Source organism: Zootoca vivipara, chromosome 5 (genome assembly GCF_965207765.1).
Source record: "Zootoca vivipara chromosome 5, rZooViv2.hap1.1, whole genome shotgun sequence".
In the NCBI taxonomy this organism is placed as follows: domain Eukaryota; kingdom Metazoa; phylum Chordata; class Lepidosauria; order Squamata; family Lacertidae; genus Zootoca; species Zootoca vivipara.
This window is the reverse complement of record NC_142588.1, coordinates 73,844,857-73,865,640: the sequence shown is the minus strand read 5'-3', so window position 1 is coordinate 73,865,640 and position 20,784 is coordinate 73,844,857. Positions and strand designations below refer to the sequence as shown.

Genomic DNA, 20,784 nt, shown 5'->3' with positions numbered 1-20,784 from the left:
GAAAATACCATGTGACATAAGTACGGTACACAAGGGTTTCTTGCTCTAGGTCCACTTGGTTACTTTGAAAGTTTCTTTCAGCTGCATATAAAATGATTGCATCATGGACCACACAGAAAGGGAGTTGAGGCAGAAGGAGCCAGCCACTTTTTAACAGTTCACTATGATTTTATTGGTGTTTCTGGTATTGCCTGCCATCTTCAGTTTCCATTGTGGAAGAATGGGAGAATATGTTGATTTAATAACAACACAGAATAATAGAATTGTACTGTTGGTGGTACCCCCAAGAGTCACCAAGTCCAACCCCCTGGAATGCATAGTCATATGGGCAGGGAAGGAGCTATTCTGAAAAGACTATGTTCCATATCATTCCCACCCACACCCCATTTAATCTACACTATGGCACTTCCTAATTTAGACACCAGGTATGTGTGTTACGGATGAATCCCCTTATGACTATTGACCAGTTACCTAATATTCCTCCTTTCATTTCTAGCACACCATGAAAACACTAGTAAGTTCAGACATTTACTTCTAATTGATTTGGAACTGGGGTTTCCAGAAAGGTAAAACTTCTTCCCTTTTCATCAGGGAGTTCATGAATCCCACCTGTCTCCAATTCAGAGAAGGGACATGTCCTTTTTCTTTTACACTCAATCCCTTTTCTCAATTGTGACATTCTTGTACCGAGAGAGAGAAATTGAAATCCCTGTTTTTATGGTTTTTACGGTTATTGTAGTTTTTATTTTGTTTCCTTTGTGAATGATGCCATGGCCTTTGGCTAGTGCAATAAGGTGTATGATTGATTGATTGATTGAAATCCCAGTATCTAGGAAAATGTCTCTCAATCCACAAAAAGTCACACTGAAACAGAAATACACCAGGTTAGAAACATGCAAGACCTATAAAGAGAACACCAAAATCTTTATTAAATGGAAAATGCTTTTTATTATATTCTACAATCTTCTTATTACATAAGGGTCACTTCTATGTTATCTGGCCAAAGAGTAAATAGAGGGACCCACTGTACTTTATTTAGTTCAGTAATACCATTTTGGAATCACAGCAAATTTTTTGCCTCATTTTGATTTACAATACTTCTGCTCAAAATTTTTACATGTATCCATATATTAGGGACAAGGAAATAAAAATGTAGCTGTGTATAGTGTTTTTAAATGAGCATTTTCAGTCTTTTATTATTAAATGATTCTACAGAACGAACCCGTGAGTTTCATCTGTCTTCTTTCTAAACACCCAGCTCCAACTCTTCCAGCTCCTTAAGGAGGGCAGCCTCTTTCTGAATTTTCTCCAACTAGGACACATACACAGAAGACACCATCAGATACAACTTAGCACAGGCAAAGGAAAAATTATCAATGGCTCTCAGTCGCAGCAGCCAAACGGAATGTCCATGTTTCAATGCTTTAGGGCTCCACAGGAACTATGTCAGAAAACTTACTTTCATGGCCTGCCAGTGGGTTTCCTAGCCACTAATAAAAACAGGTTGTTGGGCTAGAACAGGTGTGGAGACCCTTGGGCCCTCTAGATGTTGCTGAACCACAACTGACATCATCCCTGGCCCCTGACCATGCTTGCTGGGGCTGATGGGAATTGTTGCTGTTTATTAAATTTGTATATCGCCCTATACCCACAGTCTCGGAGCAGATCACAACAAAAAGTTACAACACGAAAAGCACAAAATACATAATGAAAATAATTTAAACAACTAACTATACTAAAGTATACAAGCTAAGAAAAGGGACCCCAACAAAGGCCCCTAAACAATACCCCAGCCCACAAATGCAAAATGCAAATCAACATATAACATTTAAAAACAATTTTAAACCACCCCACCCAACCAAATAAAACAGCACCCACTCAAGTTAAAAAACCCATCCCCATTAGAACAGCAATCGTAGCACAAGGGGGCTGGCCCACGCATTTGTTCCATCCCCAAAGGGATGACCCCCTTTGGTTTCTCCCCGTCAGTGGCGGCACCAAGTTGTAGTTCAGCAACACCTGGGGGGCCCGAGGGTTCTCATACATGGGCTAGATGGAGCTTTGGTCCAATCCAGCAGGGCTCATCTCATGTGCTTACAAACACCATTCATTTCAAGACGTCTGCCTGCCATGTGTGGGAAGGAGAGTCCCGTGCATTCAAGAGGTTCTAGGTCATGACTTCTGTCTTTAGTCCCACACTACACATTGCAACTTTAATAGGAGCACATTCAAATAAGTTCAGAGCCTTTGTTTCTGGCTTTTTTAATTGTTTTCAGAAGAAAACAGAATAGTGCTTTTTTACATTTACAATGTACTAATAGTACATTTTAGTACTTTTAACGTGCTGTACAAGCCATCCCTAAAAATAGAATAATCTATGAATAGGCATACCTGGTTTTTCTCTAGCTGTTTGCCTGTAGCAGCCTGATCCTTCAGCTGTTCAATTGCTTTTAGTTTCTGCAGTGGTGGAAAAAAACCACGTCTTAAGACAACATTTGAATATTTATGCTGTAAGAATTTTTTGGCGGGTGGGGGAGGAGAGAGAGGAAGTGCCCTTTACCGTTCCCTAATCATTATCCTCAAGGTCATGGATGCCTTCACACTACTTTGAAACTTATTTTTCCCTGCGGAAAAGTGTAAACAGCACAGAGAGAGCCTGAGCTGTGCAGCCCAAACCACAGATCAGCAAGCGGGCAGCTGAGTGATTAAAATGCACACTGATTTCTTGCTTTCCTAAAGGAGATATGGTAGGTTCAAGCACTCTATTGAGAGCAACAGCTGTCATATAGATTGCTGCTCTGCACCCTGGAGTGGTGGCTGCTGAATGTAAAGGATTTTGTGCCACATTCGTTTATTGCAGGCATAGGCAAACTCGGCCCTTCAGATGTTTTGGGACTACAACTCCCATCACCCCTAGCTAACAGGACCGGTGGTCAGGGATGATGGGAGCTGTAGTCCCAAAACATCTGGAGGGCTGAGTTTGCCTATGCCTGGTTTATTGCAAGATCAGAGAGCATATCTAGATAAGGACATTGTGCCTATCCTAACTTAAAATTGCTCTTCCAGATGCTTCCCATCCTATAACGTTTCTGCTCCAGAAAGGAGAGGAGCTGGCGGACCATTTTGATTGGGGGGCGGGTAGCAATGAAGAGCTGATCACCCCTCTGCACCACTGCTCTCCTCAATTTTACAGGTTCCCATCTTTTTATAATACTATGATGATGATGATGATGATGATGATGATACTTGCATATGTATCTGCTGCATTTTCCCTACTTTTGGCACTCACAGGACTTCTCATCTAGCCTGTCACGCTAGTCTGATACAAAAGGGAAGAGACTGGAGGACTTTGGCTGTCTTGGGGAACATTGGTTTTATACCTAATAGCCCTTATTGTGCACCATGCATTGAACTAACATAGGGAAAAATTTTTAAAAGTTAGATGGTGAGAGAAGTGGCAGCTGTTAGGTACTGGGGGATGGTGCTAGAGAGAAGACCTTTTGCCAGAACAGACAAGCTTCTTCATTAGAAAAGCTCCTCACCTTCCTCAGGTTCTTTATCTTCTTATCAACCTCAGGATCTCCTGATGTTATGGAGGGAGCCGCATTCTGTGATGCATTCTGTACTGGTGCGGCTGGAGTAACTTCCTGGCTCCCTTCAGCTCTGGCCTCCTGTAAAAAAACCCAACAAATTAAATCATCATCTGCAACAATGTCTGTCGTATACAACCCCATGGGACATTTGCACGAATGGTATACATGTTAAGCTCTCCAGAATGTTGGAATTCAGCACGCTTTGGCTCTGTTCAGGGTAATGGTAAACAGGTTTAGAAAATGTGAATGCAACAGTTTGCTCAAGAGAACTGAAGCAGCAGCCATACCTGTTTGGCAACTTTCTTTGCCTCGTGCTTCCTTTGATTTTTGAGTGCTGTTTTAGATAAAGGTTTATCGCCATTTTTTGGTCTCATGTTCTGTGGTGGTTCATCCTCATGCTAAGAGAAAGCAAAGACGACAAAATTACCATAAGAAAACCCACACATAATTATCTGCTGCCTGATAAGAGGGGCTTGTGCTGCAGTTGTTTTTTATGTTCACATATGCCACAAGTCTTATAGCAATGCCACAACTACACAACCCCTACACTACGGATGGGAAACCTGTGGCCCTACCAGATGTGGTCAAACTCCAACTCCCATCAGCCATGGCCAACATCATCAATTATGATGGGAGTTGTAGTCCAGCGAACATCTGGAGGGTCTCACGTTCTCCATCTCAGCCCTACACAAGAGGACTCTCTTCCATGTTAAGAAATTGTGTGAAACCCATGTAGATTGTCACCTATGACTGTGTGTGCGCATGTGCATTAGTCAGTTGTGATTATCTGTTTCAGGGTTCACAAAGTTTGGTACTCCCAGAATCCTTCTATCCACTATAAAGTTGTTAAGCTTATGGTGGTGAGCTTATGTCACAGAAAGCAACTTTTGTGGTTGGTTAGGCTCAGTTAGAAAATCAGCACCTCCTTGCAAGAAGGGCTTCTCCGTTACACAGAGCACATGCTCAGCCATGCTTGAGAATGACATGTTATAGACCAGACCAGGCATCCCCAAACTGCGGCCCTCCAGATGTTTTGGCCTACAACTCCCATGATCCCTAGCTAACAGGACCAGTGGTCAGAGAAGATGGGAATTGTAGTCCAAAACATCTGGAGGGCCGAAGTTTGGGGGTGCCTGTTATAGACACAACACTGAAGTGTGAAATGTTTGTCATTCTGTTTCCTCTCTCTCTCTCTCTCTCTCTCTCTCTCTCTCTCTCTCTCTCTCTCTCTCTCTCTCTCTCTCACACACACACACACACACACACATACACACACACACACACACACATTTTGAAAACAATTATTCCTTACATGTCCAGTTTTTTATTCCACCTTGATTAAAAAGTTGGTCAACTTGCCAAAGAATAGATCAATCCTTTTATGGGCCACCCGTGGCCTATAGACAACCAGCTAGTCATTCTCAATCTATATCATGCACAAGGATTCCACAGAATTTATTGCGTAAGTATTGCTTCTGTGCATGGGAAGTGAAAACATTTGGAGCATCCATTTCAATACAGAGAGCCCAGGCGGGTGGGGGAGAACAGTTCTCTTCTTGTTTTTTTGCTTTTGTGTTTCATTTGCTTGTTTCATTTCCACTACTGCAGCCTTATTACTAACCTTCCAAATGTTTCTACCCATCATCTTTGGCTTGCAAGAGACAACCATCTTATGAGTAAAAAAAACCAGGCTGGTATAAAAATCTGCAGTCAGTAAGTGCAGTAATCTCAGGAAGGAGGAAGAGGGTGCTAAGTCTCTTCTTCACCAGCCTTCTGCTTCCACGCTGCCTTTCGAGGAAAGGGCTTCATTACTTACACAACCAGTACAGAATCCAAGCAGCTGGCAAAAGCGAAAGAGAGGGCTCGGTTTCTCCTTCACAAGCCTGTTTGCTCACCTAGAGGGAATGCCAGACTTGCCTGTGGCAACCAAGTGAGGGATTAAAGACTGCACTACTGGTATTTCAGTATTGCAGTCAGAACTATGAATGTTCTACCTCTTTTGGGGGGCAAGGGGCTGGGTTCAGGTACACCTTTAAATCTTAATAAAATAATAAAGGCAAGAGCTTTCCCCCTCTTCATTGTGCAGCTTAATTTTTAATGTATCAAGTAGGTTAAATCCCCTAATGTTACTTGATTCCTAGTCGGCAGCCCCCTAATTAACACCCACTTAACTATGGGAAGACCCCAATGAACTTAATGGAACTTAATTCCGAGTGGACATGTATTAGAGTTGACTGTGCTATGAGCAACTTAGTTTTAACACACGCTACACACCTTAAAATGTTTCTCACTGACCAGTTTTGTTCCTCTATCACATGCGGTTAGGATTACATCAGCCTTCTTTCGTAACAAACCTCTTATTAACTGTGCTTATGAAGTTAGTAAGAAATAAGTCACTTGCAATGACCAGCAGTGTGGGAGAAACCAACACTCCTTTCACTGCTGGTAGTCTCAGATTACGCTCTTTCAAAAAGAAAATAAGAAAGAGGAAATAAAGAGCTATGTTCTCAAATCTGTTTTTGAATACTGAAAGGAAAATAGATTAATGACTCTCTACATAAAAGGCAAATGCAGATGTAATACAGTGGTACCTCTACTTACGAATAACTCTACTTACGAATGTTTCTACTTACGAATTGAGCTCCGTCCGCCATCTTGGATGCGGTTTAGATAGGGTTTTTTTCTACTTATGAATTTTTAAATAGGGTTGCTTCGACTTACGATTTTTTTCTCCCAATGCATTCCTATGGGATTCGACTTTAAAAAAATTTCGACTTACGAATGTGCGTTTGGAACGCATTAAATTCGTAAGTAGAGGTACCACTGTATAGGTTTCCCATACCTTATAGATAGGAGATGAAGAACTATGGGACTACCTTCCTAGAACAAATTCTCCTCTCCTATCTCAACTGCGGTTAAGGAATGCATTGGCACCTCACATGAAAAACAGGGAAGGAAAAAAATACCCAAGGGTAATTTTGTGCAAATAAATATAGGAGGGAAAAACCTGTAATGCCTGGGCGGGAAAAGCGACGAGACCTTACATTTGAGATGAAGGCGTAGTAGTGACTCTGTATGTGAGCTGACACAACCCGTAAATCACAGAATCATAGAATTGTAGAGCTGGAAGAGGCCACAAGGCTAATCTACCCTCTGAAATGCAGGAATCTTTTGTCCAACACTGGGCTTGAACCCATGACCCTGAGATTAAAAGTCTCATGCTCTAACAGCTGAGCTTCAGCCCTATAACTGAGGATGCAGCTGGGCTAGAGAGATAAGAGCTATCGGCAGTACCCGAACAGATAAGAAAAAGAAAAGCACAGCATATTATTCTTTAGACAGCTACTGCGATTCAGTTACTGCAACTCAGATTCTGCTTGAAATGTATCGTGCCTTCGAGTCTGTGTTCTTGCATGACATCCGCAAGCATTATAGTTTCCCATTTATACTAGGAAATATCAGCTCCATGGTATCTTTGACGTCGTAACCTAGGGTTCTCATATTTTGGTAGGGTATCAGTGCCTTAAACATCTTCCAGATAGGCAAAAATCCAACAAGTGAATGAAGGACTCTGGAGTCAAAGCCAGAACTCTGCATGCTGGCAGCTGTGGAAAAGCACTGCAGCCTGTATACATGGTACCAATTTGCATGTGTGTCCCAAACAAGTTTTGAGAGGTTATTATGTTAGGAAGAAAATGATATTTCACCGCAATGAATAGTACTGCTCTTGTATAATATTTTTAGTGACTGCTAACAGGGTTGCAGCTGTTCAGAAGTAAGCCCTGAGGAATTAATTCCTCATCCTATATAATAATATGCAAGTGTCCCTGCGTCCAGTCCCTGTGTCCCGTGTGTCCCTGGGGTACTGCGCATGTACCCCAGAGACACAGGGATTGGACGGAGAGACAGAACGCGCACACGCGCGCGCTCCCCCCCCCGCCTACCGTTTAATCCGCTTAGTCTGGGTGCTCCGCTGAGCCCAGCTGGGCAGCGGGCGCCCAAGAAAAGGCCGCGATTCGGCCTCTTTCTGTGGCGGCGGCGCGTGGGGGGGGCGGCTAGCCCCTCCCACAGCCGCCGCTTCGTTGGGGCGCTCTGCTGAGCCCAGCTGGGCAGCAGGCGCCCAGAAGAAGGCCGCAATTCGGCCTCTTTCTGTGGTGGCGGCGGCGCGTGGGGGGGGCCGGCTAGCCCCTCCCACAGCCGCCGCTTCGTTGGGGCGCTCCGCTGAGCCCAGCTGGGCAGCGGGCGCCCAGAAGAAGGCCGCAATTCGGCCTCTTTCTGTGGCGGCGGCGGCGCGTGGGGGGGCCGGCTAGCCCCTCCCACAGCCGCCGCTTCATTGGGGCGATCCGCTGAGCCCAGCTGGGCAGCGGGCGCCCAGAAGAAGACCGCAATTCGGCCTCTTTCTGTGGCGGCGGCGCGTGGGGGGGGGCGGCTAGCCCCTCCCACAGCCGCCGCTTCGGCGGGGCTGCACACCCGTTCCTCTTTGCTTTGCACACTAAAAAACAATAAAATCTGTTCTAGCGCCCGTTTATTTTAACGGGCTGAATTCCACTAGTACTACTATAAAAGGATAAAACCTAATTTGCCATCAAGCTTAGTTACTGCCACTTTTCTTTAACTTTCCTTTCAATCTGTCATCTCAAGTCTTTAAAATGTTGCAGGAGGTGCTTTCCCCTTCTCCACTATTGAAATGTGAGCAATCCACGGGATGCTTGCTTAATAAACCCCCATTAGTGTCAGAACCCATCAGGGATATGGTCATAACTGTTTAATCCTCATGGGAAAGAGAGGCCAATTACCAGAATCTCCTTGTGCAAATGGCATCTCCTGTGAGCCCCTCTCTCCCTGCGACACAACAGGGATACTGCTTGGTCATGGAACAGGCTCCTATGATGCAGCAATAGGGAGGACGAATGATAGAGCAAGCTTGTTTTCTTCTGCTCCAGAGGGTAGGACACGAACCAATGGATTCAAGCTACAAGAAAGGAAATTCTGACTAAACATCAGGAAGAACTTTCTGATGGTAAGAGCTGGTCGACAATGGAAGGGACTCCCTCGGGAGATTGTGGACTCTGCTTCATTGCGGTTTTTTAAGCAGAGCTTGGATGGCCATCTGTCAGGGATGCTTTAGCTGAGATTCCAATATTGCAGGGGATTCAACTAGATGACCCTTGAGGTCCCTTCCAACTCTTACAATTCTATGATTTCAGGGATGAGAAACTACGGTAGTAAAGAAGAATTCAGAAGAAGTGCTGCAGATAATGTACAAACAAATTCAAAGCATCTGGTAACAAATTTGTGGGATTAAATCACAACCATATTCATTCTTTAAAAAATAAAAATGGCTACATGGCACAGCTATACCAAGTGTCTATTATGGTGCTGTGCCAGCAGGGCCTCCTTCAATAGTAGTTGGTATGCTTTATTAAGGTTTACAGCCTGATTTGCCCGAAAGAGCCAAAATCTATTTAAAAACAGGAGCATTTTCACAGAAATACATTTATTTGTTTTGGAAATATGAACTATATGTTAAAATTATAAAGGCTTAATGTGCCACTTTTTTAGGTGAGGGAAGAAGTTACTGTACTTCAGTTGCACAGCCTATTTGAAAAGAAATATTTAAGATTAGTCTGCCTTTACTCCCATAGACTTAAAAAACAACAACCACGTACTGATCTGACAGCAGAAAAGCACTTGTGCAAACCAGTGCTTACATATACCTTTCCTATATTATGTGTACCTCAGCTGCTTTTATAAACAATACAGGATTATAGTTGGGTGGGGCAAGTGGGTAGGGGAATCCAATCTTGGCATTTGCAAAGTCCTAGTTAAATGGTCTTCAATAGTGCTAATTGTCTGTTGAAGCGGAAGAACAAAGGACTGGATTTAATATCGTGCCCCCTACCCTTTCCCAGAGCTGCAAAGACATTTTTCAGCAAGACATTTTACAACAGAGGCAACAGTTACTTACAAGTTTAGAGCTAGTCACAGGTTTGTTTCTCAGAGCTGGGGGCCTGTAAGCTTGGGCAGCCTTGGGCTCATCGTTCGGCACTTTGCTCGGAACAGCATATGTTACCGCCTTCGCTGGAAAGACGCCATCCAAAAAGGGTTGCCAGGCAACTTGCCAAAGTTCTGCGTTCTGCTGGACTTCATACTTGTATAGGACAGGGCCTGTGTAATGCCAGATCTTGTACCCATTCCCAACCCGTAGCCTTGGAGAACATGTAGCTGTTACAATATGTTCCCCATCGGGGCACCAGGCAAAGTACGTGGAATCCGAGGCCTGTGGTTTCGAAATGAGTTTGTAGTTTTTAACGTCCCACACGTCCAGTTGCCCATTGAGATTCCCAAATCCAGCTAAGACTAAGATGTGTCCTTGAGGGCTGTAGTAGGCAGCATTGTGTGGGCCGGTTCCAAAGTCAAACACAGGGTCGCATTTCAGATTGAAGATTGTAGCCTTGGCAGGCATAAAACCATAGACGACACAAAACTCTGCGGAATTGGGGCTCCAGGTTGCATCATAAATAGGACCATTTTTTGCTAGAGGAAAAAGAAAGAAGTCGAAGTTTCTTTTAACTGTTATCTACATGTGCCTGAGGAAGGAGGAATCGATTTTGCAGAATAGTTACAAGTCATGATAGCTTCTCTTAACAAGTACAGGCCACCACAACCTGTGAAGCTGAAAACAGCCCTATTGTTCCTTAGCAGAGTGACTCAATAATCCCTCTTTTGCTACCTCTTTTGGATTGCACACGCACACACACACACACTGAAGGTGTGTATTTGTCTGTAGATTGTCAAGCATCTAGACACCACACTGTATGCCTGCTGGGCTATATTAGGCTTGGAAGTACATAAGTTACGCAGGCCTACATTAGGCTGTAATTATTCTACCGCAGCAGGTTAACCGCATCTCTCCTGACACTACTGAGGAGCAGCAGCCAGCGAGTAGCCTGGCCACGTGATGAGAGAAACACCACCTTATTCAGTGGCCAGAACACTGCCCAAGTTCCTTTCAGCAGGATTAGCCCTGAAAGGCTATTCCACAAGGGCTGCACATTTTTCTTTGTTTAGTTAATTCATTGCAATTAAAAACCTTAATAGGTTAAAACGGTCTACATGTTTTACAGATTTAAAGAGTACTCTCAGTAGTAGTAAACACTCTGGATATTGGGGCATTTGAAAGTATTGCAACTGGCCCAGACACTGTTAAGAGGGCTTTACTTTCTTAAAACGAACAGGTACCCTTTTCTTACTTAAGTTGTCACTCCCCAACTATCACGTGCTCAAGACGGATGATCTGTTTAAGCTTTGTAATATATACATTTGTTGAATTATAATAAGTGCGACAGATTAAAAGCAATTCAACAATTGGGGGTTGGGGCCTAAAACTGATTTGGAGCCCTAGTTTTAACCACTTTCTGTTCCCAATTCAAGAATCGGGGGCTCCTTAACGGAATTAGGTGCTCCATCCTGTCCCCATCTCCTCTCTATGATCCGCACTTTCGAGCCCAACTCTTATACTACCTCACTTCTTCTGAATTAATAGAACTTCAGATAACAAACGTCAAAACGAAAACATTCCAAAGGAATTTAATCTGTACAAGGTTGGTCATTAGAGCAAACACAGGAGACTGAAGTTTATTTCCAAAGAGCATTACAGGGTTTTTAGCATATATGGAGGGCGATTTTTCAGTTCATTATACAATTACTAGGAGAGTCACTTACGTAGTTGTACGACAGCACTTTCCCCATTCGTTGCGATGTAATGCAGATTTTGTTCTCCGTAATACGATGCTCCCGTTTTATCAACTTCTGTACTAGCGATTACAAGCACAGCAGTAGCTATTTGGAGATAAAAACCAACAATAATTAGATGTTTTCAGAAAGCAAACTACCCAATGATATTAATTTTAAGGTTCAATAAAATGAAACTGGAATGCATGGCAGGGGCAGCATGGTCACTGTCCTTGCTATAGTAATGCCACAACCCACCTCCACCCAACGTGTTTGCTTCCTGACCAGTATACTATGTACAACTCACTGGAATACCAGCAACCCTAGCGTGCAAGGACTGGAGTTAACTCACAGAAACAAAGCAAGAGATTCCTTTGCATGTGCAAAAGGCACTCAGCACCAAATTCTGCACATTAATGTGGTACTGTTGGAGAACTATAAAATATGCCATGTAGTTGTATTTTCTTGTCAAAGCTTCGAAGACTGCATTACCGGTCAAAGAATTACAAACATCCATTTATTACAGTATCCCTTGTGACATTTTTAAAGACAGGCAGTACATATGGAACATGTGGAGCATAAGCTTCATTTAGAATGAAAGGAAGGTTTGCACAATTCATGTTGTTTGTCAATTTAGCCTGTCTCAATGGCTTTCGAGTAATGCCTGTTACTCAAAAGCAAGTCTGATTGTACTCCCAAGGAAGGGTGCCTATGACTGCTGCATGCTGGGAGTTACAGGGGATGGGACTGGAAGAATAGCTGCAAGTATAGTTTAAATGCCATAGAGGAAAACTGCAACTAGCACTTAGAATTACAAAACACTTGCACTAGTTATCTACACAGAAGAACACAGAGAATCAATACATTCACTTCTTGCCAGATAAAGACAGGGGAAATTTGAAATTTCTTATACCTTTACTATTCCACAGCATCGTCACCTTATCAGCTTTAAAGAAACTCTTGTTGGCCAATGCAGATTGCGGGCCTCCAAAGTTTGGGTACTGATACAGCCTTACGAAAGATGGAGCTCCTTTGCTTCCAGGAACATAGACAGCAACCTGTGTCAATAACATTTAATCAACTTGGTAATACAATTCTTAAGAGCAGCACAAAAGACAGAAGCGGAATAATTCATAATCCTTTTCAGGATTCCTAAGAAATTAAAATTGTTGAAGAAATAAAAATCAAAAGGAGGCACCTTAGTTGGCTGGTCCCCTGGCGATATCACAAAATCGGTGACTTTTTGCAAATGAAGTTTATTTGCAATTGTACCTGCAAAATCATAATTTTACTCAGGTTAATAAAAGTTACCTAAATAATTGTTACGATTGTGCTGCTTATGAGCCTATGCTAGAGGCAAGTAAAAAGCAAACATACACATAATGGTAAAGGCCTTCTTGACGTAGTAGAATAACCCCTTCAAAATTGATTTACACCAAAGCTATATATTCTCACAGCATGATGCAAGTGTATCACACACACACACACATACACATACACATACACATACACACACACATATAGGAGCAACAAAACACATTTTCTACAACTCTTAAAGCTTTTTCAGCTAAACTGTCTATATTTTAGGGGGTGCATTCAAAAAGTAAGTTTGTACATGCATTCAGGCACAGCTCAAAGAAGCTCCTTAGCTTAAGTGTGGTCCACCCTCTTCTCTTAGCTATGTTCTTGAGTGGAGGTGAGGAACCATAGGCCTAAGAGTTGCATATAGCCCTCCAGGCCTCTGCCAGACTCTCAGAAATCCCCCGACACCATACCCCTCACCCGACCTACAATGCACCATCCTCAAATGTTTTTGCATTGATGTAAAATGCCATGAAATATGCTAATACCTCCTGCTTGCCTGTATGGAGGATGGAATAATGTTTGGGTGTGAGTAGAAACTTCTGACTTTTGCATGGCTGGAATGTAGCCCGTACAAAAGGATCACACCTGTTGCCTGACCCACTTTTTGCCTCTGGCCCTACCCATCTCTGGTTTGCATCGCTCCAAAAGGTTCCCCCATGAGAGTGCTTGGTCCTTGGGCTTTTCTTGAGTAAGTTTGTTTTGCTTCAGGCTGTCTTCACACTGTTGAATCAAGTGCTCCTACCTCTTTTATGTACCTGAGAGTCTGCCTCCAAATGCCATTACATTTCCCAAAGGGCAAGCAGCTTCCTCCCTTAATGCTTAAACTACACATTAGAAACAGCACCTGGCCCCATCTTTGGGCATGAGTCACTACTGCTGATGCCTTGGCAAATTCCAAGCGTACAGACACTGCACACCCCAGAAGTAGTGCATCTAGGGAAGGCACTGCTCATGATTGGTTAGAGCATCTGCAACAGGTTAAACTCAGGTGCAGAAGTAGTTTCAGTGATGGGTGCAAAGCTACTTGTGCAAGACTGTCCACCTGGAGCCTGTATTGCGAATGGGTGTATCTGCACTGCCAGTGTGATGTTGCTGCTTATGCATCACATATGGCAGATGTTTACTCAACCTCACATCTGCCTCCATCACCACATTCAAGTTGCAACCATTTACACTTGCCTTGGAGAAAGTTCCATTGACCACAGTGGGACTTACTTCCGAGTGAACTTACACAAGGTTGCTCTTTGCCTCTCATTATCTTCCATGCATCTCTGGCTAAACCACAGGAGCAATTAATTCACAGACCTACCTGGCATTGCTGCCCCCTCTGTAAGAACCACTCTCTAAAAACGTTTTTAAGAACTATTTCTAATTTTCATCCATTCAAGTATTCCTTAGGTATTAAGCCAATGTGGATTTTGTACTATAGAAGGGAGTTTCAAAACTGTATCAAGGCGCTCAATAAACACTATGGTTCCCCAGAATGGGTCAACTGTGATAAAAGCAGGTGCTCAAAACACAAGAGAAATAAAGGCAAACTAAAAGGGAAAGCTTATCTAGAGAACAAGAAAGGGCTTGCATACTGAAGTTGTTGTTTTCAAAGAAGTGCAGTTCATTGTTAACACTCCTGGCGCATATGCTTTCATCATCTGACCAGCAAGGACACCTAATGGTTAGAGAGGGGGGGCAAGTGATTTAGAAACGAGGTTTGAAAATGTTTAAGAATTATTAAATTAGGAAAAAAGTATTGAAATGGTTACTGGTGCTATTTTTCAACTATCCCACTGCTTTCATCCTGGTCTGATAAGATAGGCTGACATCCCATGACATCACCTCACCAGCAGAACAGATTTCCCTTGTGCAGTGAAAGGCATACTTCCTCTCTTTACTCTGCCACCCCCTACATGCCCCCAAAACCTGCTCTGGGGGGTTAGGGGACCCTTTGGAGCAGATTTGTTTTGAGGGAAGTCCTAGTGCATGAGTAGAAGTCTACTTCTTTGATGTCAGATATTGCTCACCACCTACAGGGTTGCTTGAAATGAAATATACTGTGTTATGAACTGCAGAACAAAACCAGATACTGCAACTTCAAGTGCAAAAGTTTTCAAGTCATTTTTGTGAATGATAAATTATCCTGAATGCTACTTACCAGTTCTGCATCTTTTTCTGGATGAACGACTTTAAGAACTTTCCAGTATTCACATCAAAAAGTTGAAGATTGGGCACTCCTGGTCCACCATCTTTAGAAGCTACAAAAAAAGCAACTTATATTGCAGTGTTGGCCTTCAAAGTAAGCTGTGGGTCTCCCTCCCTAATCTACAACATCCTGACCATGTTTGATGTGTTTATAGAGAATGCTATACTAGAGGTTAGCACACAAGGACAAGAAAACAGGATGTTTCCTTTAACATTAGCTTTCACTGATCCCGTATGTGTAAGTATGAAAAAATATTTTCCTTCTTAAACAAACCTAGACACAACAGGTTTTTTCTGAAATAAAAATTCTCAGTTCCTGCCACTGATGCAATACGTAAGTTTATTTAAAAGCCTTTATAAACCTCTTAATAGTTCATAAATGGTTCAATAGTAGTGTGCAGTCTAAAAAAATACATAGTTAAAACTTTAAAAAAACAAAACCAAAAACTAAAACCAGTAAAACAGCAATACTGTATAGAAAAACATAAAAGTATGTAAAAGTTATTACAATAACTAAAAACCACTGTCTGGGGTGGGTAGACAAGCAATATCTCTCTCCCCCAACCACACAACTAACAGTAGTTTTAGGGGAACAATTTAAGCGGAAAAAACTCCAGGGTGTGTGTTAATCCTTTCCCTGTGCTATGGCTCTGATTGTTGTTGTTGTTTAGTCATGTCCGACTCTTCGTGACCCCATGGACCATAGCATGCCAGGCGCTCCTGTCTTCCAATGCCTCCCGCAGTTTGGTCAGACTCATGTTGGTTGCTTCAAGAACACTGTCCAACCATCTCATCCTCTGTCGTCCCCTTCTCTTAGTGTCCTCAATCTTTCCCAACATCAGGGTCTTTTCCAGGGAGTCTTCTCTTTTCATGAGGTGGCCAAAGTATTGGAGCCTCAGCTTCAGGATCTGTCCTTCCAGTGAGCACTCAGGGCTGATTTCCTTCAGAATGGATAGGTTTGATCTTCTTGCAGTCCATGGGACTCTCAAGAGTCTCCTCCAGCACCATAATTCAAAAGCATCAATTCTTCGGCGATCAGCCTTCTTTATGGTCCAGCTCTCACTTCCATACATCACTACTGGGAAAACCATAGCTTTAACTATACGGACCTTTGTCGGCAAGGTGATGTCTCTGCTTTTTAAGATGCTGTCTAGGTTTGTCATTGCTTTTCTCCCAAGAAGGAGGCGTCTTTTAATTTTGTGACTGCTGTCACCATCTGCCGTGATCATGGAGCCCAAGAAAGTAAAATCTCTCACTGCCTCCATTTCTTCCCCTTCTATTTGCCAAGAGGTGATGGGACCAGTGGCCATGATCTTAGTTTTTTTTGATGTTGAGCTTCAGACCATATTTTGCGCTCTCCTCTTTCACCCTCATTAAAAGGTTCTTTAATTCCTGCTCACTTTCTGCCATCAAGGTTGTTTCATCAGCATATCTGAGGTTGTTAATATTTCTTCCGGCAATCTTAATTCTGGTTTGGGATTAATCCAGTCCAGCCTTTCGCATGATGAATTCTGCATATAAGTTAAATAAGCAGGGAGACAATATACAGCCTTGTCGTACCCCTTTCCCAATTTTGAGGAAATCAGCCCTGAGTGCTCACTGGAAGCACAGATCCTGAAGCTGAGGCTCCCATCACAATGCATAATGGTTTTATGTGTTTCAAAATTGAAGTGATTTTTATCTATTTTAAAATTGCATTTTTTATTGTAGTGATTCTTATCTATTTTATAATTGTACTTTCCACTTGTTGCAACCCGCCGTTGGTGAAAAGCAGGTAATGAATCTTACAAACATATAAGCCCTCATTGGCCATGCTGGCTACAACTAATGGGAGCTGGAGTCAAAAAGATCTGATGGGCATAAGATTGGGGAAGGCTGGCTGACACTAACAACAGAGAATAAGACGGGGGGGGGATCCTAAGGAAAAAGGCAAGTCCCTCTCCTGAAGAGCTTGCACTCTATATTGAAGGGCATAGCAATGAGAAATTAGAAAAAGGAAAGGCAAGAGCAGCATACGTAACTTATTACTATGACACTTCAGAAGGAAGCTTTTGATTTTTCTTCTGTATTCTTACAATACCTAACATACAAAAGGTTGCCGTACTTAATGAATCTTCCAATGTTTACAACATGCACGACTGCAGCCATGTTTACACTGAAGGAAGCTGGAGCAGACACCTGAAGTACTCACTTGTGTAGGGCTGCCATGTTACCAGGACATTGCTCTTTGGAGAGAAGTCAAGGCAAACTGTCTTTGGCTGATCAAAAGAACGCAGCACCTCGTGGCTGGTGACATTCACGATGTTTACTCTGGAACCAAAAGAGGTAACTTCAACAAAGCTTGATCAGGGTGGTTAATTAATAACAAGCTTTATCTGTTCAGTGCCAAATTTGGCCTCTTTGGAACCACCTAATAGAATACATAACTATTTTTCCATTTACTATAATGTTCAGTATTTCACTAATATAATTCCCCCCCCCAATCAAGGTTGTTGCATTCCTTTGGGGGTAACCTAGCAATAGTATGACAGCAATAGGCCGATCCAAGGCCAAAGGTAGATAGGGCGACCCTTCTCTCTCTGCCACCTCTTTCCCACCATTTTGTTCCCTCCCAGACAGTCACATATAAGGCTGAGGGCTGCAGGTGGCCCACTGCTTAAGTATCCTCAGTTTGTAACAACCAAACTCCAAACCTTCAATGACTCGTGTGCACACGTTTCACTACCATGCCCACGAGACTGAAGTCATGCAAGAGTCACATTGCAAATGACTGTGATAAGAGAACCTTTCTATTTTTGGCCTAGTCACACACTACTTCCATACACTTCATCCCAAATGGCATAAAGTAAGATTGGGGAGCTGGCCTCAGGTTAAACAGTAGTAACAGTCCCATCTGCTATATGCTAAGTGGTATCTAAACTGCTGAGAATGGCACACATGTGCAATATAATACTCCAAGAATAACAAAACAGACTAACATCTTTGGAAATGTACAAATTGAAAATGGAAAGGGGAGGATATTCAGTTTCAGAAACTACAATCCTACACATGCTTAGGTCAATGCATTTCAGTAAGCTAAGCCTGCCCAACTGCGTCCATGATTCAAGCATTTTAGGCTGTCAATCCTACCAATCTAATCCTACCATCTGGAAAGCAATGCGTAAATTGGATAGAATTGCATGTGTTGGTAAAGCTTTAATCCTGTCCACTCTTCCTGGGAGGAAGTTCAACTGAGAACTGACTGAGGTTATTTTTGAATGAACATACCTACAATACATGTATTTGTATTTCCTCAAGCAATTTTTTACACACTTTGCACAATTGAATACTGTATAGGCCCCCAAACTTCTTAACAAATGTTTAAAAAGGAAGGAGTTATACTGACTGTTCTCCATTGCACCAAGCAAAAAGGGAACCATCCTTGCTGAAAGCAAAAACTTTGCTGTTTTTCCCAGACTCCCTGGAAAAACAAATACATTTCTATCACAATTAAAGTATATGACACAAAATGCATAGAAAAATATTAATAGTCTGTGTTCGATAAATATCTCTAGCAGTATGTAAGTATACCAATTCTTACTTGTTATTGATTAACACCTGAATTTAATCAATTAGCTATACAGTAGTTTTGATCATTTATGTGAAGCATTATCCATCAGTTGCCACCACCTTGTAAAGAGATCTCCTTGCCCAGGTCGTCCTTTACTCATAACACTGGAGCCTATTATTACTGATTTTTTTGTTTTTATAGTGTTTCACTGTTTTCTATGTTGTATCTTTGTTTTTATGACACTGCTTTATTGTCTTTGTGTTGTGCTTTTGCTTACAATGTTTAAGAAATGCTTTCAATAAATAAATAAAATTCTAATTCTAAAATAGCATTTAACAATAGAGAAAAGTGAAGTACCTTTGAAATGCTGTATTCTCTGTGAAATAAGGAGGCCCATTCACCATATAGAGTCCTTCAGATCCTCGCACTAGCAAAAAAGAAGCATTTTTTCACACTAATAGAATTAGCACTTAATGTTTACATAACAAAAGCCTATTTTAATTATTATTGTTGTTGTTTAGTCATTTAGTCGTGTCCGACTCTTCGTGACTCCATGGACCATAGCACGCCAGGCACTCCTGTCTTCCACTGCCTCCCGCAGTTTGGTCAAACTCATGTTGGTAGCTTCGAGAACACTGTCCAACCATCTTGTCTTCTGTCGTCCCCTTCTCTTAGTTAATTATTATACCTCACATTAATAAGCTGGGATATTAATATTAGTAGGTGCCACTTTGCTCCTCAAGCCTTCAAATAACAGTTTCCCACTTCATCTGAATCAACTTTATAGTTTGGCAGCTTTAGAACAAGCAACGGTCATAAACTCAACTTCAAACTGTGCTTTTTCTGAAGTTGGTAGCCAGTTTCCTGGTTTGGGCAAAAGGGAAATGATGGTGAAATAAGAGGCTTCCTGATTTGATTATTCATGCTAGAAAGGAATAAGTGAAGTAGCTGTGAGCATAGAGAAGTGTTTCACTCATATCTAGGCATACTAAGTAGAAAAATGACTGTCCAAGTTTATATGGAGAATTAGAATTGTTGATTGAATATAAATAAATGGCAGTTACACATTCACTGGAATGGGCACCTATCAATAACCTTACTGTTGCATTCTGGACCAGATGAAGTTTCCAGAAATTTTTCAGAGACAGTCTCACATAAGCCCGGTTGACACAATACCAAGCCATGTTTTATTTAACAAACCATAGGTTAACCACAAGTTGTCACACAGATGATCATACAAATCAAAATTTCTCCAAGCATGTGCAGCTGTCCATATCATTGCTATAAATGCATATTTCCTCATTAGAAAAATCGCTTAGGATTTGCTCCACAGACTAGATGGATAAGACTGCAGTTTTTCTCGTTGGTAGAGAAGCTCTATGAAACTCAGTGGGCCTCAGCCCCAGGTAAAATGTCTAAGAACCTGATCCTAGGAATGCTGAGTAGGAGTAAGCCACACTGGGTACCTTGCCTTTTACCTCTGAGCAAGGCAATACACTCATACAGGCTTGCATTCAAAGAAGCCCCAATAAGCTCTTTAGGTTTTTGCATTTAAGTAAATTAATAAAAACTTGCTTTAGACCAAGCCATGCCATTAGTCCATCAAGCTCAGTTACTATCTTCAGTGATGAAGTCCGGGACTCTCTTCGCTCTGGACAACGATTTTTTTTGGGGGGGGCGCACACAAATTCCTTTAGCTGACAACGTGTCATGCTTAACTTGCTTCAAAGCGCAGTAAGCTAGCACTGTCGCCTTGGGAGGCTTGTGCGCTCTTTCTGCTTAGCTTAGGGGGCCCCGGGACTTCCGCCCCGAAGTCTTGTCCCGCCATAGCTGTCAAGTTTTCCCTTTTCTCGCGAGGAAGCCTATTCAGCACAAGGGAATTTCCCTTAAAAAACAGGGAGAACTTGACAGCTATGTGCCCCGCCTGCTTATTCCATAAGGAGCAGCAGCCGCCCGCTTGTGTATGGATGCGCTCCGCTACTGAGGAACGGCGCTTCCCCAGGAGACCTTTAGGATCGCCCTGCGTGGTGCGCAGGACTTCGCTCGCGCAACTCCGGCACGAGGATGCTACCCCGCCAGCCGAAACGGACATGGGGACAACACGCAGCGCCCCGGAGCAGCCACCATAATGCACGCGGCGCTACATCGAAAAATAAAAAGATTTTTAATAAACAGCCAACTTATGGATTAGCTCTCAACCCACCTGCCAGAAGCGGCGTGGGTGGCGCCATCTTGAGCCAGGCCCAACCTTTTCTCCTTCCGGGTCGCGGAGGAAAAGAGAGGTCACGGCTCAGGACAGTACACGTCTCCGCCAGCTCAAGAGCGGACGCCTCTTTCCGGGGTGAC

The 20,784-nt window shown here is 42.7% G+C and overlaps 1 protein-coding gene across 1 annotated transcript; it reads right to left on the bottom strand.

Moving 5' to 3' along the window:
• Window positions 1-905: 905 nt before the first annotated feature.
• Window positions 906-20,696, bottom strand: EIF2A (eukaryotic translation initiation factor 2A). Its single transcript, XM_035133183.3, has 14 exons — window positions 20,642-20,696; window positions 18,796-18,865; window positions 18,274-18,348; window positions 17,080-17,198; window positions 14,842-14,941; window positions 14,276-14,358; window positions 12,526-12,599; window positions 12,241-12,385; window positions 11,319-11,435; window positions 9,562-10,130; window positions 3,881-3,991; window positions 3,543-3,671; window positions 2,392-2,457; window positions 906-1,312 (listed from the first exon to the last, which is right to left on the bottom strand). Exons 1-14 carry the CDS (start codon window positions 20,667-20,669, stop codon window positions 1,247-1,249), a joined length of 1,752 nt encoding a protein of 583 aa, XP_034989074.2. The 5' UTR covers window positions 20,670-20,696; the 3' UTR covers window positions 906-1,246.
• Between the last annotated feature and the right edge of the window lie 88 nt (window positions 20,697-20,784).

What these genes read in the sequence shown, in the direction of transcription:
- EIF2A (XM_035133183.3), bottom strand. Translation starts at nt 20,669, where the DNA reads ATGGCGCCACCCACGCCGCTTCTGGCAG. An exon ending in GAGAATACAGCATTTCAAAG is followed by an intron (nt 18,349 to 18,795) that starts GTACTTCACTTT and finishes TTGTTTTTCCAG; the next exon opens with GGAGTCTGGGAAAAACAGCA. An exon ending in AACATGGCAGCCCTACACAA is followed by an intron (nt 14,942 to 17,079) that starts GTGAGTACTTCA and finishes CTTTTTTTGTAG; the next exon opens with CTTCTAAAGATGGTGGACCA.